The sequence below is a fragment of the Gracilinanus agilis genome, chromosome 1 (assembly GCF_016433145.1).
Source record: "Gracilinanus agilis isolate LMUSP501 chromosome 1, AgileGrace, whole genome shotgun sequence".
Lineage (NCBI taxonomy): Eukaryota > Metazoa > Chordata > Mammalia > Didelphimorphia > Didelphidae > Gracilinanus > Gracilinanus agilis.
The window spans coordinates 53,206,492-53,223,964 of record NC_058130.1 but is presented as its reverse complement, the minus strand read 5'-3'; the positions used below and the strand labels follow the sequence as shown (position 1 = coordinate 53,223,964).

The following is a 17,473-nucleotide window of genomic DNA, read 5'->3' as shown; positions in this document are numbered from 1 at the left end:
TTTTTAAACCCTTCTGTCTTGGAATCAATACTATATTTGTTCCAAGGCAGAAGAGTGGTAAGGGCTAGGCTGTGGGGGTTAAGTGACTTGCCCAGGGTCACATGGCTGGGATGTGTCTGAGGCCAGCTTTGAACCCAGGACCTTCCTTCTCTGGGCCTGGCTCAATCCACTGAGCCACCTAGCTGCCCCCCAATTTATGTGCTATATATTGCTTGGACTTTCATGGCTGATACTTCTTTCATTTGAAGTTCAATTTGCTGTTAAAATTTTATATTTTGTTTGTGTGGGCTGAAGAGACAACTCAGAACTTTAGGCTTAGACTGATGATTCTAAAATCTTTTAAGGGGCTTAATTCTTTAAAAAATGTGATGCTTGGGGGCAGCTGGGTAGCTCAGTGGATTGAGAGTTAGGCCTAGAGACAGGAGGTCAGGTTCAAAGCTGGCCTCGACACTTTCTAGCTATGTGACCTTGGGCAAGTCACTTAACCGCCATTGCCTAGCCCTTACTACTCTAATGCTTTAGCACCAATACATAGGGTTTTTTTAAAAATGAGGTGCTTATTTCCAGATGAAGATAACCAAGTCGAGAATCATCTGCCATATGGCTCACATGATTTATCTAAAAGCATGAAATGCTGTAGGGGTTTTTTCCCTCCTAAATGTGAGACATCAAAATCAGTTAAGTAAAACTTTATTACAGTAACATGGCACTAAGAGATCAAGTTGAAAGCATCTGGAAACTGGAAACAAGTTTAAACATAAATCAATTTACACCAACCTTTCCTTTTCTAGACCAAATGTATGGTCCATAGGAAAGATACCCCATCCAATGAGTGGAAGGCAATCAGTTGTACAGATTTGTGTAGTATGCAGTAATGCCTATATAAATACTGCTGAATTATGGAGAAAAGGCAACAAAAGACCCCCAAATTAAAGCTTTTATCCAAACACAATGTTATTATATAGTATTACTTTTTTCCCTTAAAGTGACCAAAAAAAAAAAATTTTCTGGAGTCAGAATCTGACAATATATATTTGCTTTCCCTATCAACTTTGGTATCTGTATAGCTCAAATACAAAGTTACTTAAAACAAGCTTATTATGTTATTTGACCTTGCCCCATGACTTACTCATCTATTAAAATGCATTCCTGTTATAAAATTGAAATAATTTAGCTTAAGATAATCACCACCTTTTCAAAACTATCTTTGAAATTACTCAGGTTAGCAGTGTAGTTAGTTACACACACTTCATCTTGTAAGGCAAATGGCAACTTTCCCTAAATATCCTGTGACTTTTGTATTTTTTTCCTAGGGTAGCATGTGCATATTATCTGAAAATGAACTGATGTCTAATTGAGGTAATAAGAAATAATGAGTGTGTCACTTAAAGTAAGGCTATTTCTTAACTGAAATATAATCTGAGGCACTCCAACATGTCCTTTAACTTTCACTATGGCCAAGATATCTTCCAAGAACCTCAATGGAAAACCTGTCCTGTGGAGGCACAGATCTAAAACATAAAATGCTCTATATACAGAGAAAGGCATTTAAGCAATTTTGAAATATTTTAAAGCCACTTGGAGAAATATAAGTTATACAGCTATTCCTTGGTTCATTGGGGAAATGAAACTTTTAAGGTTTACCCAAGGGAACAAGCCCCTTCTGAGCTGTAGGGGATGCCTTCTCTACCAGAATATTCATCTATGCTATTCCTGTTAAATGAGTTATGTTCAGATCAGTTTGGATGCAGGGCCAAACTAGCCTTCTGTTACTATTCCTCTGTGTTTTAGATCCATTTCTCATGCTGCCTCAGACATTTTCAGTGGTGGGAGTCACATGAAATTTCCAAAGACATGAAGAAAAGCCAATTTTTCATCTTCTATATCCTCAAGGCATCTCTCTGTCATGCTGCAGTTCTGCAGGATGAATGAACACTTGAGTAGTACGTTTGAGGAGATAAACTGCAGCGTGAAGACCCCCTATGTTCACCCAGACTGTATGCACCTTCCGCCATACATGCCCCATACTGGATAATGCCTGTGTAAACAAAAAACCACAACACCCATTTTATTATGTTAGCAATGCTCTTGGTATCTAAAGGGTGATGGTACCCTATCTGGGAGAGTGGGGGGGAGGAGGTAAATCGCATCTAAAACGACCAACTTATCTTTCCAAAGTTTTTCTACTTAATCTAAGGACCCACAGGTGAACAGTTAAAGAACATTACCTTGGCAAAGCATTTCCTGTCCTGAGTAAGTAGCACAGCTCGGCCTGTTCCAGGTCTACAGACCCGGCTCATCTCTTGGAGACAAGATGGATAGAGATTCCAGTTTCTTTTCTTAGATCCTATCCTACAAAACAGTCAAGGTCAAGTACTAACTCCATTTCACCGCAGATTTTAAAAAATAGCCCATACTAAAAGTGATGAGAGGTCACAAACATTATCACTGACCTTTGTTTTCAAAAGCCAGAACCATCTGGCATGTGGCCAACAGAATTATTAGGGTGCTATAAACTGGCATGAACTCTGAAACTTTTGTATAGAATTTTTTTAAAACTTTGATGACGTAGAGATGAATGTGTAACAGCTATATGCAATGCATTAATGAATATAATGCAGGATCAGAGGTACCAGGGCATCTCAGGAACTAAACAATGGAAAGATACCATTAATTCTAAAGGATCACAAAATATATCATTTGAACTAGGAAGTCCTGTGTGAGATACACATACCATAATACACATTTCTTCTGTACAATTCCTTCCAAAAATTCTCTGCTGAAACTGACAAAAAGGATGGGGAGTGGGTGTTAAGATGCCAGTACAATAGGAGTTGAGGAGAGGGTGGGGGGTAGTGTTCCTTTTCTATTGCTTATCTTTATTGGCTTTTTTCTGTTCATTACCCTGAAACCCCTATTTGCTCTTCCTCCACACCAGGACCCATGTTTTGCTTGCAAAATCTTAACAAGCAGTTAGGTGGGTCTTGGGTAGAGTGCTAGTCCTGAAGTCAGGAAGATGCGAGTTAAAATGTGATCTCAATCACTTACTAGCTCTTTGCAAGTCACTTGTTTGTCTCATTTTCCTCATCTGTATAATGGAGGTAACAGCACTATCTCCTAGGGTTGTTTTAAGGATTAAATGAAACATCTGAAGAGCACTTTAGCCAACCTTAAAGCACTATATAAATGCTATTATCTCCACCAGCATCAACTTTGTTCTTGATCTTTTACTTCTTTACTTTTCAGTATCTCTAAGATAAAGATATTTTCTTTACCTATCTTAAAGTTTAGCCTGACAGAAGAGAAGTTTATAATCTGCCTATATTTCTAAATCATAATCATTATTATTGCACTTTACAGATGGAGAATATTCATTTAACATCTTGAGCTCAAGTGCAAAGAGAACTTCTCTGGCTTGTCCTTAATTTCGAACAAATCTTAGAATCCTTTAAAAAATTGCTATATTAAATGACTTATGATTGTTCTTAAATAAAAGTAATGTGACCAAGTGTCAGCACCAGAAACCATCTTTCAATTCTGTACAGGCACTAAGTTCCTAAAAGTAAATGAAATGGGTGATATCTGTCACTGTGGAAAAATAACAATATTGACCAACTGTGGAGCTGAGAATGCATGATTTTTTTTTCCCTTTGTTGTAACTGAATAAATCCAAGAAAAATAATAGCAAACCATTTCCTTTAGATTTGTGGGTGCTACCGTAAGACCTCAACACAAAGTTCAGCACTCTTATATTTATTTCTGATATCCTACCTCTTTCCAAATGGCATATCTGTGACAATAATATCCACAGAACCAGTCCTCAAAGGCAGGTTGCAGATATCCCACTGAATAGCATCTATGGGGAGGCCCCAGAATGCTTTGCTGTGGATGAAATGAGAGATCTTTTAACACAGGTAAAGGTAGGAAATTCAAAATTAAACTGGAATTTCATATGGTGTGTTTATTGTATTTGCAGGTCCATCAAAATGGATTTGGAATCAATAAAAAGAACCGTTTTGGAAATGATTTTCTTTCAATAAACAGCTGTTATATACATTCTGCTTAAGTTTTATTTTTACCTTTCTTTAACTTGGCTCTTTGTCAGCAATGACAAGATGTTATTTGCTGCTCTTTTCACAGCTAGGGGGTTGTTATCACCAGCAATATGGTAACAGTTAGGCCATTCAGCAGCCCCCTGAAAACCAAAAGCAAATACTGTAAATTTGCAAATGGAAAAAAATGGGTTAAAGAATAAACACTTTCAACATTCCAGCCACATAAACAAAGCATTATTTAGTAGAAATAAAACTCTGTATTAAATTCCTTTTCATCTTAACTATACCAAATATAATCTTTATTAATAGTGATGGTATAAAGTTTATATTTGAAAAAGTCAATATACCCTGCAATTTCTTTTTTTTGCAGGGTTTGTTAATGCTAATCCATAGACATTCTAAGAATCTCTTTAAGTAAAAAGTCAAATAAAAAAACAAATACCATATTAGGTCAATGATCTCACTGGAAATCAACTTCAGAAGCAAGGTGTATAAAGTAAATGACTTTCTTTTGTAACCAATAATAGCAGCCACTTATGAACCTTTCTTAATCCTATTTATGCATTCAGCATTTACTGCTTTAAAGTGGAAAAAGCACTAGCCTCAGATTTATAAAAAATTTCAAATTCTGGCTTTGCCACTGCTAATAATGGTGTGCCTTTGAGTTGGATAAGGAATTTTTTAAAGTTAACTTTTTTCATGCTTCAAAGGCTTTGCCAAAGATACAGTAATACCCTTAAAGGTTTTATTAACTCAAACCATAACTCTTTTACTCTTCAAGGATAAAGCCCTAAGATTCTAATGCTTTTCTTAAAGGGCAATGTCCCGAACTCAGAATATTTGAGTCTGACACACCATAGCTGAATATATTTTATGATGATGCTTAGAATTTCTTCTTTATAATGATTCATTGCCATCTCTCTGGATTTAACAGGTAGTGCAGGGCTAACTTTCTTTTCATTATAATTTGGGATACTTCTTAAATGGATTAAGATTTACTGACAATTGTTTGTCTACTTCTTCAAAGACTTATGAAATATTCCTGTTCATCCTCATTAGAGATTTTCTCACATGGAAGAACTTACTGTGCCCTGAAAACTGGAGTGTACTATATGCAGTTTTCTCCTAGATAATATATAAAAATTCAAAATTAATAATGATTTTGACTCTGAATAGCAGGAGAAAGCACATTAACGCTACTTTGTTTTGCAAGGTTTCTCACCTTTTCTTAGTTTTTGAGCAAGTTAATTCAACTTTATATGCATTTAATGAGCAACCTCTACATATAAAAAAGCACTGAGTTACATGTTGGGTATATAAAAGATAAAAATAAAAAAGGCCTAAAAAAAGCTTTCTCTTGGTTCATAAAGGGATAGACAGAAGAGCACTTTGGGATCATGAAAGTCTTCCTTTATAAAATGACATATAGGGGGCAGCTGGATAGCTCAGTGGATTGAGAGCCAGGCCTAGAGGTGGGGGTCCTAGATTCAAATCTGGCCTCTTGACACTTCCTGTGTGACCCTGGGCAAGTCACTTAACCCACATTGCCTACCCTTACCACTCTTCCGCATTGGAGCCAATACAAATGACTCCAAGACAGAAGGTAAGGATTTAAAAAAAAAAAAAAAGTGACATATAAAGTGAACCTTGAAGGAAGTTAGGGATTTTAAGAGACAATATGAAAAGAGTATATTCCAGGCATGTGGACAGACAATCTGAGCAAAGGCAAAGGGGAATGATGAGTTTAAGGAACAACAAACATAGGGCAATTTGGCTATTGTATGGATTTATGAAAGGCAATGATATGAAATAAACCTTTAAAAGTAGGGTGTAAAAAGGCTTTAAAATATTCAAGTGAAGAATTTGTATTGTATCCTAATGGCAATAAGAAGTTCTTGAATTCCTGAGCAAAAGAGTGACATCAACAAGCCTGTGCTTTAGGAATTATTTTTGCAGCTCTGGAAGATGGAAGGGATCATCCTTCTGAGGTAAAATACTTCTTCCTGTTTTATTATAAGAACCTTTTAGTGTGGAATCTTTCATACAGTTTGATCTAAGTTTCTCCTTACCCATAGACATCCATTCAAAGGACTTGTTAAAATGTGACCCTCCTGGTTGAAATCATGCCAACTTTTCAAACAAATAGATTATACTTATACATTCAATTATCTTGCTCATTGCTATCATTCTATCTGTATATAAGCTATATGAAGCTAATCCTCAGGGACTCTTCTGGAGCTATCATGGACAGGATTTTACCCAGTTTCCTTTGCAGTGTAGTTGAACTGACTTTTTATATTTTGGCCAATATGGCTCTAATTTCTATCCAGAACTGTTTTTAAAAACTATTGGGTCGGGGGCAGCTGGGTAGCTCAGTGGAGTGAGAGTCAGGCCTAGAGACAGGAGGTCCTAGGTTCAAACCTGGCCTCAGCCACTTCCCAGCTGTGTGACCCTGGGCAAGTCACTTGACCCCCATTGCCCACCCTTACCAATCTTCCACCTATGAGACAATACACCGAAGTACAAGGGTTTAAAAAAAAAAAAAAAAAAAACTATTGGGTCAAGCCATTTAATTTTGTTGATTTGTTTATATCCAACTACAATCTCCAAAAAGTATGATGTATGGTGACCTCATAAGCAGAAGAGCAAAGAAAAAATTACATTTCTGATCTATAGTTAGAGATGCATTCATGAACAAATAAGGAGAGTTTCACAGATGATACAATGTACAGTTTTGATTATATAAAATGTTTCATACAAACAAAACCAATGCAGTTAAAATTAGAAGGGAAGCAGGAAACGGTAAAAAAAATCTTTGCAGCAACTTCTCCGACAAACATCTCATTTCCAAGATATATAAGGAGTTATTTCAAATGTGTAAGAATAAGAGCCATTTCCCAACAAATAAATGGTCAAAGATGACCACACAGTTTTCAAGAGGGAGAAATCCAAAGTATCTTTAGCCACATGAAAAAAATGTTCTACAGGTAGGTGGCTCAGTGGTTTGGGAAGCAGGTTTGGAGACGAGGTTCTGGGTTCAAATTTGACATTTCTTAGCTGTGTCACCCTGGACAAGTCCCCACTGCCTACCCCTTCCCACTCTTCTGCCTTGGAACCAATAAACAGTATTCATTCTAAAACTAAAGGTAAGGGCTAAAAAATGCTCCAAATAATTAATAAATGCAAATTAAAACAATTTTGAGGTTTTATCTCACTCCCATTGAATTGGCAAAGTTCACCCCCCAAAAAAGGTATTAAATATTGGAGGCACACTAATACAGCATTTGTAGAGCTTTGAATTGGTCCAGTTATTCTAGAACACAATTTGGAACTAACCAAACAAAACTATGTTTTTTAACATAACAATACCAATATTTAATCTATATCTGAAAGAAAGAAGCCACAAACCCATTAATGAAAATATTCTTATCACCTTTTTGTGGTGGCAAAAAACTGAAAATCAAGGTAGTGACTAGGGAATGGCCAAACATTATGGTATATGAATATAATATGATATACTATAACAAAAGATATGATGAAAGCATAACACTTATGTGCAGGGTGAAATGAGCTAAATAACAATCGCACTGTAAAAACAAAGAACTCTTCTTTTTTTTTTTCACTAAAGTGAAGAATTTCTATCATAGCCTAATGACAATAAGTTACTGATATTCCTGAACAGAACGTCATCAAATCTGTGCTTTAATAAGAATATTTTAAGAAATTAATAATTCAAATCCAATGACCAAATGTGATTCTTGAGCAAATGGGGACCACTTACACTAATAAAGATTCCAATGGGGGCATATTGACCACTTTTATTTATTCTGTTAAATATTTCCCAAGTTTATTTTAATCTGGTTCTGTCCACAATGTGGCGTGTCAAGAGCCACTACAGTTTGAACACTTTTGCTCTAGAGGACCAGCAAAGTACATTTTCCCTTCCACCTTTCAGCAGGCAGAGAAGAGGTGATGGACTCGGCATAAGAAGGCAGCTTTTCCAACAAAACCAATACAAGAATTTGTTTTATTTAACTAGGTATTTGTAATAAGAGTTTTTATTTTCCTTTTTCCCCCCAATGGTGGTAGGGCTGGGAAGGGAGAGGAAATTGATTTGTTAATTTAAAAAAATAAAATCTAATTGAAAAGAATCTTATGTGTTAACCACTATCAAATTCAAAAGCTAGATAAAAGTTATTACCTCTATTGGTATGGCACCTGTTCCACACATGGGATCTATTATTATGTCAGTAGGCTGAGGAGAACAAAGCCTAGAAAAAAGAAGCAAATAGTCTAAAGGAAAAGCATTTTTAAAAATTAGGGACTTATAAAATGAATCTACAAAAAGGTACGGTCATCATTACACTAATACTATAACAATTCTTTCTTAAGAAAGTATGTGCAAAGGAAAGGCTCCAAATGCACCAAGAGATATTTATAGAAGCTCTCCTGTCCTAGCAAAGAACCAGAAACCAGGTGGATCCTCCTCATCAACTACCGAACAGGGCTACACAAAACTCTGGTTTCTGAATATAATGGAATAATCACTGTGTTGTGATAAATAATGAATATTAAGCATGGTCAGAACTTACATGAACTGATAAAAAGTAAAGTAAGTACACAGAACCAGGTAACAATATATGACTTGCAACGATGTAAATGGGAAAGACAATTGCTTATAAAACAATGAAAATGCAAAAATTTAAAGACCAAGCTTGGCCCCAAGAAGGGAAGTGAGAAGACACCTTTCCTTCCACCTCCCTACCTTTGTAGGAGTGATGAAGGTTCATAAGTGTGGAATACTACAAAGAATTTCAGATTTTTTTTTATGTTGATTTGTTTTGCTTAATATTTTCTCTTTTTAAAAAATTTCTTTATTGAAAAGATAGATAGCTCTCTGGGAAGGGGAGAACAAAATCTAGGTGATATAAGAACAAAAGATAACAATTAAAATTAAAAAGTTTTATGCTTAAATATAAATATATCTGTTTATCAGAACCCATTCAGAATGTCTCAATGAACTTTGTGAAAAGACAGAAAATTCTTGAAAACAAAAAAAAAATCCTCATATGATAAGGATGTATTTTTAGAATAATGAAGCAAGTTTCAAGTGATTATGAAAAGAGCCTATGTCAAGATTCAGCAGTGCCCCTTTGGACAAGTTTTTAATTTGAACATCCAAGGCAGGATGATGGCAGAAGGCCTTGAATACAAGTCACTTGAGGATTAGTTGAAGGACCTGGAAATATGTGCCTTATAGAAGAGAGGATATCTTTGACTATATGAAAGGTAGGGATTAGTCTTGTTTTGTTTGTCCTAGGTCAGAACCAAGAGCATTGGGTGGATGGAAGTTGTAAAGAGGTAAATTTAAAGTTGATATGAGAAACTTTTAACAATTAATTACGTCCACACAGAATAGCCTGTCTGGAGTCTTGGTCTTGAAGCTATTCCCTCCATGGCCACTTGCCTGGTGTTTTATAGTGGGTCTTACTTTCATGCATGGCTTGTATTAGATAGCTACTGGTCACTTCTAATTCCAAATCCTAGGATTCTGTGAATTTAAATAAATTATACCTGTGTCCTTATCTTACTGTGAAACAGTTTACATCTACCTGTTGACTTTTGGTGAGTAAAGCTTGTACATAAGCAATAGATGAATGTCATATACTGTGGCTAACTATATCTGAAAGAATACAGTTAAAAATTAGCAACTGTCAAAGAATCATAAATTAAGTACTAGGGGTATGAACAAAAGTGTCTTTCCTAAGCAACTGATCCTATTTTTATGTTGCACATGTCAAAATCAAATCATGATGATCTATGTAGAGACAGTTCTCTAGTCATAATATGTAGTCTATGAAGAGAAGAGGTAAAGAAAGAATGCAAATATAAGGAGAGGAAAAAAGGAAAAGGTTACTGACAGGGAGAAAGGAAGAACTAACACTGAAAATTGGCATGTCCCATATGTAAATGTAGTTAATTAAATAGTTTGCTCTGTAATCTCAAAGGGCCCATAGGGTTCTTGAAGATCAAATGAGGTAGTAATAAGTGAAAACATTCTGAAAAGTACAAGTCACTAAGCAAATGAAAATTATAATTAATTCTCTCATCATGATCTACTATCTATAAAGCATTCTCTATGCAATGCTTGCTCAGTAATTATCAGGAGTTAAAAGTCTCTGCTTATTTACTGCACTAAAATGGAAATAAAGGAAAATTTACAATAATTTCAAAAAAAAATGTTTAAAGTTCTCTTTCAGATGCTTCTCTGTGTTCTAAAGGCCTTAATAGTAGATTACAAATTCTTGCAAGTTCTCTCAACCTGAAGAATTTAATGAATAAACGGCATGTTTCTTGTTCAGAATCACCTAAAGCTCAAGAGGGGCTCCTCTGGGTTGGCTAGAGAGGGATATATTTTTCTCTATCAAGACCCTTAAAAACTATTCATGAGAAGCTTTTGAACTGTGTTAGTATACAATGCACTCACATGTGGAATTCATTAATGATTTCATCCCAAGCTGTCATCCAGTATGGATATCAAACCCACTTGTTTACCTGAGCATGCCATAAGCAAGAGTGGATCGTAGAGTTGTAGGACCAAAATGTGTAATGTTTCTTCGATGGAGACTCTCTTCTGTCAATGCAATGCCCACAACTATTTCATTATTATGGACATTCAAGAGAACCTAGGATAAAGTTCAACAAGATATATCAACTGGATTTTGATCATGTTCAAACTATACATCACTGAAACAAATCCACATTTCAAATCTCCATGACTTACTTATGTAGAATAAGTGGGAAATTTATGAAACACATTTCTGTGCATGATATTAATGGAGTTAAAACCTATGTGAAGGGACCACTCATAACTTTAGTTAAAAAATCTTACAGGAGCATGTGTAAAATTTTTGAGCCCAGAAGGACATTAGCTCAAAATACTATTTATTTTCTAGATGTTATCTTCTTTCCAGAGTCTAAGTATTTATATATGTATCTGTCTCTCATCCATCCTCAAAAGCCACACTTAACTCTGTTTTACACATCCATGGACACAATCCTATAATGAAGGTTCTTTTAATTAAATCTGACCTATATGCTACCACTTCATTCCTTAGTTCTTTCAGCATCACCAGAAATCAATTAATTTCTTATGGAGTACAGGAATAACAGCAAAATTAGAGAAATAAATAAATTTAAGGGTCTACCTTCCCTCCCCCCACCCCCAACACAAGTCACTTCTCTAACATCTCTGACAAGCTTCTTCTGGAATGCACCTTGTGATGGAAACCTGCTTCTTCAATAAGTCATCTCACTCTGTTTTTGAAGAGGCCTAAATTAGGAAGATCTTCCTTTTGTTGAACCATGATAGTAATAGCTCATGGTACTCTCAACATCCCATGAGGTATAAATAGTAATAACAGTAACCACTTATTTGAATAAATAAAATGTGTTTTATACAAGGAAGTGAGCCTCAGAAATCACTTTCTCTCATCCAAACAGCAAGGAGCAGCAGAAACAACATGCTATTTCTGCCTTCCAGGAGTCAGACCTTTTCTGTTCTCTGAATTTACAAAAATTAAATCTTCCTCAAATATTTGAAAGTAACTCTGTTATCAGGAAGTCTTTTTGTCTGAAGGTTATAACCATTACCTAGTTCCCCATATATGGCATAGTTTTATTCACTGTCACCCAGGACACCCTTTTAGATTAGCAATGTCTCTCTTTAAATGTGATAACCAAAACTGAGCAAACCATCCCAAATATGGTTTGACCAATACAGCATTTATTGGGACTATTCCTTTCCCTGTCCTGAATATTGTACTTTTATTATTATACCCTAAAATTATAACTTTTAGGGAACTAATATCACACTTCTGACAAACTTAAGTAATACAACTACTTTTTAAAGTTAAATTTATCTCATGTTATTTTAACAGATTTGCCTTTACCTATTGAGTGGTTGGAATTCTGATTTGGTTTCTCAGCTACAAATTTGATATACAGGTCACTAATTTTTTCACTCAAATTACTGATGAAAATAATAGCTGGCATTTGTATGCTTTTATGTTTACAAAGCATTTTACATTTATTCTCTGATTTAATCTTCCTGACATCTCTGTGAGATCAATAATACAAGTATTGCCACTATCACTTACCAAGAAGTAAACTAAAGCTTAATAATCAAATAAGCTAATAAAACATACAACCTGGACTTGAACCAGCCTCTCTCGTCCAACTAGGTCAATATACAAGGCAGCCTGACATAGTTGGAAAGACTAGATTATCAGGTAGGAAGCTATTTCTTTCCAGTTTTGGCTGTCTTAATTAGCTATGTAACATCCCTGGGCCTGTTTTTTCCAATGAAAAGTGGAGCTGACCTAGATGTCCTTTATTGGTCCCTTCTAAATCAACAATTCTATGATTCTGTTATTCAAGGACCTTTAATCTTTTAAATAATTATAATTCTAATGTTCCTTTGCAATATAGCCACAAAAATCATGCCCAATTATGTAGATAGATAGCCTGTACCTCTACATCAAAGTTGGTCATGTCAGCCTTCCATTTGAAATAGTCCTGAACGGCTCCCCCAAAATCTCTTGCTGCTTCATTGGAAGTAAAGCTATGATTTTCTCCTGCCCGGTTGCATGTGACTCGGAACTTGAGCACTTGAGATTCAGCTTCCTCTTTGTGACTCTCATTAAGTCCTTTTTCTTTCTCAATGGCAGATGGTATTTCTGATACTATTTTACTGAAAGCTAATATGGGGGTTTCACCAATGATGCCATCTTGATTTTCAATAGTTTCTAACACCTCCTCCACAGTATAATTGGTGACCTGTTCCTCAACATTCTTCTCAGCTCTTGGGTCTCCTTGTTCATCATCCACCTTTTCTTTGCTTATGGTATTTTGCTGGGTTAATTTTTTGCGTTTTGTCTTTTTTTTCTTAAAGCTGGTATTGATTTTCCATACTTTTAAAGGGTCTGACCAAGGAAGCTTGCCAGCCAAATCTTCAAAATCTTTTAGAACATCTTCCTTTAAAAAAAGAAAAACCAAAATCCATGCATTTCTCAGGCACTTCCATGATAGCAATAATTAAGCACTATATACTATTCCAAGCATCAAGGGAAACACAAAATAATCACTATTTTAACTGTTTGAGTAAGATTCACAAAGTTAAAATTTCTGCAATTTTTTTCAGTCTGATTATTTTTTCCTTCTGTGTTTCTGAAATTGTATCTTGACTGTGATCTGTTTTCATTTTTCTAATCCAATTCTGAACTTTTCCTGTAGTTACCTAGGAGGCATTTCTCTTAAGTTGTTATGATTAAAATGGATATAGACGGATGTAAATAGAAGTATTCATGTTTTAATTAAAATCATGTTTATGTCATATATCTAAATATTTAAGGCTCAAATGAACCCCAAATTTCCACTAACACAAAGTGGGTCATATGCTCCATAGGAAAAATCACAACATAACAGAATCAATTTCTTAACAAACCAAGCAATTTGTTTTTATTTCCTATAAATTCTGTTGCCTTCTGATATCCTTACTTAAAGATATCTTCTAGAACAGAACCATCAATAAATCTCAACTTTTTAAATATAGTCCCATGTTATAATTCCCCATAAAATTCCACTTTATAAAATACCACAAGTACAAACAACTCCTTGAAGAAAATAATTTACTTTGGATAACTCACCTTGGTTTCTTTGAACTGGTAATCTCTAAATTCCTGAACAACAACAAATAAATTATCAACTGATCTTAGACCATGAACCTGAAAAAAAAAAAAAAAGTTATAGGTTTATTTCTCTAGTAAGCTTATTTTTTTTAAACCCTTACCTTCCATCTTGGAGTCAATACTGTGTATTGGCTCCAAGGCAGAAGAGTGGTAAGGGTAGGCAATGGGGGTCAAGTGACTTGCCCAGGGTCACACAGCTGGGAAGTGTCTGACGCCAGATTTGAACCTAGGACCTCCCATCTCTAGGCCTGGCTCTCAATCCACTGAGCTACCCAACTGCTCCCATAAGCTTATTTTTCAACAAATATTTACTGTGTGCCCACCATGTGCAATGCATTATAGGGAAAGAGATAAACACACACAAATAAGTTTAACATAAAGCATAATGTGAAACTACATTAGTAAGAAAGGTTCTTACTATGTACTATGTAAGCTACAAGCTGAATTAAATTGTCAACACATCAACAAGTTGTTATTTCTCAATGCAGGTACTGCCTGTGTAAGTGGATATAGCCAAAAAATTCATTAGTCTGTGGCTTAACTTGAAATAAGCTTCTCAGAATTTAACTAGACTAGTTCTCAGACAGTACAGAAACACAATCCAGCACCAAGTCCATACTTGAAACCTTTCTTGTTTGATAGGACCTGCCAGAGCTTGTACTCTAACAACATTGCCTTTGAATTCAATCACCTCCACGAGGCCCAAGATGACAATGTAGTGGAGGAACTTTCAATAGTTAAATATAAACAAGTTTGGAAGTTGTAGAGCTATCTTTATATCATTTAATAAAAACTTAAAAAATACAACCTCGTTTCACCTTCATTGGTTACCAACCTGCTTCCACCTTTCCCCAAAGGTAACTGAGGGTAGAAATTGGAAGTAGTAAGTAGCTTAAAGGCCATAAGAACAAAGGGTCAAGGTGAAAAGGTCAGGAACATGGCCTTATTCTTTTCATAGGCATCTACAGAATGCTCTCAACTTTATAAGTTCTCATATTTCTACAGTGATTCACACTTAGTCCTTTAAAATTTTTTGGATATCTATCATTCATTAATATATATTACCATTTTTTCTTTTATACCTCACAACTCATAATTGTTATCACGGTAGAGATGAATTCTGGGTTACTACACTGGACATCTAGAAATGTTGCTTTTAAAGGCTTCTGACATCTTCTGAAAATACAAAACAACTGGAAACTTGTTAGATTTGAAGCCAGAGGATTTGAGATTGAATCCTTACTCTGCTACTAATTTGTGACTCTGAGCAAAGTCATAACCTCTTTGGGTCTGTTTTCTTCTTTTTTTTTTAAACCCTTACTTTCCATCTTAGAATCAATACCAAGTATTGGTTCCAAGGCAGAAGAGTAGTAAGGGCTAAGCAATAGGAGTTAAGTGACTTGCCCAAAATCACACAGCTAAAAAGTGTCTGTGGCCAGATTTGAACCTAGGACCTCCTGAGACAGGTCTAGATTGAGGCCTAGTTCTCAATCCACTGAGCTACCCAGCTGCCCCAGGTCTGTTTTCTTTTGGGTAAAATTAATGAATTAAATCTCTCGTGCTTACTAACTGTGTGACCTTTGGAAATAACTTATTTCTATTGGCCTTAGTTTCCTCATTTTTTAAATGAGACAACAGGGCTAGATGGTCTCTTAAGGTCCCTTCTAGTTCTAGGTCTATAATCCTATGATTCAGGTGAATGTATTTCCCAGTTTTAGATCCATTAGCTTATTGATCCCCTTACTTATAAATCAGTACTAATTTTGAAGGGATGCCTAGACTTGTGACTTAGAGTAAAGAACTCCAAATCTGCAACTATTAGGTGTAACTTCTTATCTTAAGGAAATTGACTGGAAGCTCCAAGAAATCACAAGTGACTTGTCCAGGTTAGTTTGTTAAGGAGGTAAGACATCCTCTATCCATTTACATTACTGTCTTTCAAAGATATAATTTAAAACAAATGGCTTAGAATGTAAGTGGATATAGGCAGACTGGAATATATTATAGTTTAGAAAAATATTTTAAGAAGTATAAATGCAAACCTTAGACAGACTCTCCACTGAAATGTCAAAGTATATCTTGCCCCTGTCTTTGCTGATTCTGGACTGTGAGCCTAGTTTCTCCCTTACTTCATCTGCAGCTGTCTGCTCAAAGCCAGTTGGCACAGTGGCTCCAATAGTAACACAAAGATGCTCAGGACTGTTACTGGGGGGACTTTCTATATTTTCTGTGTCACAGACGTCATCGAGTTTCACTTCATTGAGCTGGTCGGAGGCTGCTTCGACTTCAGACATACTGGCACCTCTTCAAACTGTCAATATTGCTCACCAACTGTGCTGAAAGGAAAAATATAATCTAGAGAACTGTAAATGCTGTACTGAGCCTCCAGGGAGGATGAGAAATATTTTCAAGGAGCCAACACCATTCAACAAACCGTGAGATGGTGTAGAACACAAAGTAAGAAAGTCAGCACTGCTCCACGGGTGGGGTAATGGGGGTGGGGCACAAAGGCTAAAGGCACGAGTAGAATACAGGGAAATACACACGAGCAAGTCCTCACTACAGAATGTTTGTTTGTTTTAAAACATTAATATAAAGATATAATTATCCCCGCCTGCAAACAGGAATGGGGAGCAGGATCCAGGCAGGTGTAAAAGGTACAACTGCTACTTGGGGTAGTTCCCAGAATGGATTGAAGGCAGTCCACAGTGTCGTAGTTGTTGTCCACCTTTTCCTCCACAGACCCCGGGCCTGGGCTAGGGGACCGCTGAGAGCCACGTCCCCCTAAACTGCTGGGCGAGGGCACAGCGACACCCAGGACTGGGGGGGTGAGGGACCAGGTCACCTCGGGATCAGCGGCTTCCCTCGTCCCGCCGCACGCCCCGCATTATAAATTTCTGCTGTAGTGGTAAGGCCGCACCCGTCACTCTCCCTCCGCCTCCCTTCTTCTTCCCTACCCCTGGAGCCGCTCGTACTCGCGGGCACCACGCGGTGGCCGTGACCACGCCACGCGGCACGGGGGAGGAGCGAGGCCGGGTAGCCCGCAGCCTAGAAGCCCCAGCGGCTCGGTCTCCCTCTCAGGTCCTGGCTCCGCCTCTTCCCAGCCCAGTCAGTCCCGTTACCGGCTGGCCGCGCCTAACGCCCGGCGACCCCCAACAAGATCTTTCCGGCCAGGCAGCGGGTGAGCCGGTATACTTCCGGGTCACGCCACCGGAAAGCGCCCCCCCCCGGAAGCGGAAACTCCCGTTCGTTCTCAAGCAGTTTTTGACCTTCTCCCGAATTAAGTTTCTATGGTATAGCTGTAGTTAACTTATTCGTACTCCCTGGAGGCTCCTCCATAGAGGAAGGCCCCTGCCTCAGCTCTCGGGGTTCCTCATTGAGAGCAGAAATTACCACGCGGTTTGCGGGGAGCTCGGCCCCTTTGGGAATCCCCTCGCTGAGAATTTCCTGACTTTGGTCCATATTTGCCTCCAGCGTCTTCCACCCTTAGCTTTGTTCTTAGGCCAGACAGAACCTGCCCAACTGTTCTTCTGCATGGCGGCCCTCGGAGTACTTGAAGTCAAAACATTTATTAAATGCTTGCTCTCTGCTATATCCTGAGCTAAGTTCCTGGGAGGCAAATGCAAACAAGCCAGAGTCCCGGCTTACCATATAGGGAAGACCACACAA

At 37.1% G+C, this 17,473-nt stretch overlaps 1 protein-coding gene across 2 annotated transcripts; it reads right to left on the bottom strand.

Moving 5' to 3' along the window:
* Positions 1-586: 586 nt before the first annotated feature.
* THUMPD3 (THUMP domain containing 3) lies at positions 587-16,806 on the bottom strand. Of its 2 annotated transcripts, XM_044663600.1 has the most exons (10): positions 16,780-16,806; positions 15,847-16,135; positions 13,763-13,840; positions 12,588-13,091; positions 10,611-10,741; positions 8,257-8,326; positions 4,080-4,195; positions 3,772-3,882; positions 2,229-2,352; positions 587-2,038 (listed from the first exon to the last, which is right to left on the bottom strand). In XM_044663600.1, the coding sequence occupies exons 2-10, from the start codon at positions 16,096-16,098 to the stop codon at positions 1,889-1,891; spliced, it is 1,536 nt and encodes a 511-aa protein (XP_044519535.1). In that variant the 5' UTR covers positions 16,099-16,135; positions 16,780-16,806; the 3' UTR covers positions 587-1,888. The 2 variants fall into 2 exon arrangements, with proteins under 2 accessions (XP_044519535.1, XP_044519451.1); XM_044663516.1 differs by lacking the exon at positions 16,780-16,806 and having other exon boundaries at positions 15,847-16,429.
* Between the last annotated feature and the right edge of the window lie 667 nt (positions 16,807-17,473).

Excerpts from the sequence above, each read along its gene's own strand:
- THUMPD3 (XM_044663600.1), bottom strand. The coding sequence starts at position 16,098 with ATGTCTGAAGTCGAAGCAGCCTCCGACCAGCTCAATGAAGTGAAACTC. Across the intron at positions 8,327-10,610 it reads CTTGCTTATGGCATGCTCAG|GCTTTGTTCTCCTCAGCCTA; the intron begins GTAAACAAGTGG and ends TCTTTTTTCTAG. Across the intron at positions 2,353-3,771 it reads GATATGCCATTTGGAAAGAG|GATAGGATCTAAGAAAAGAA; the intron begins GTAGGATATCAG and ends ACTGTTTTGTAG.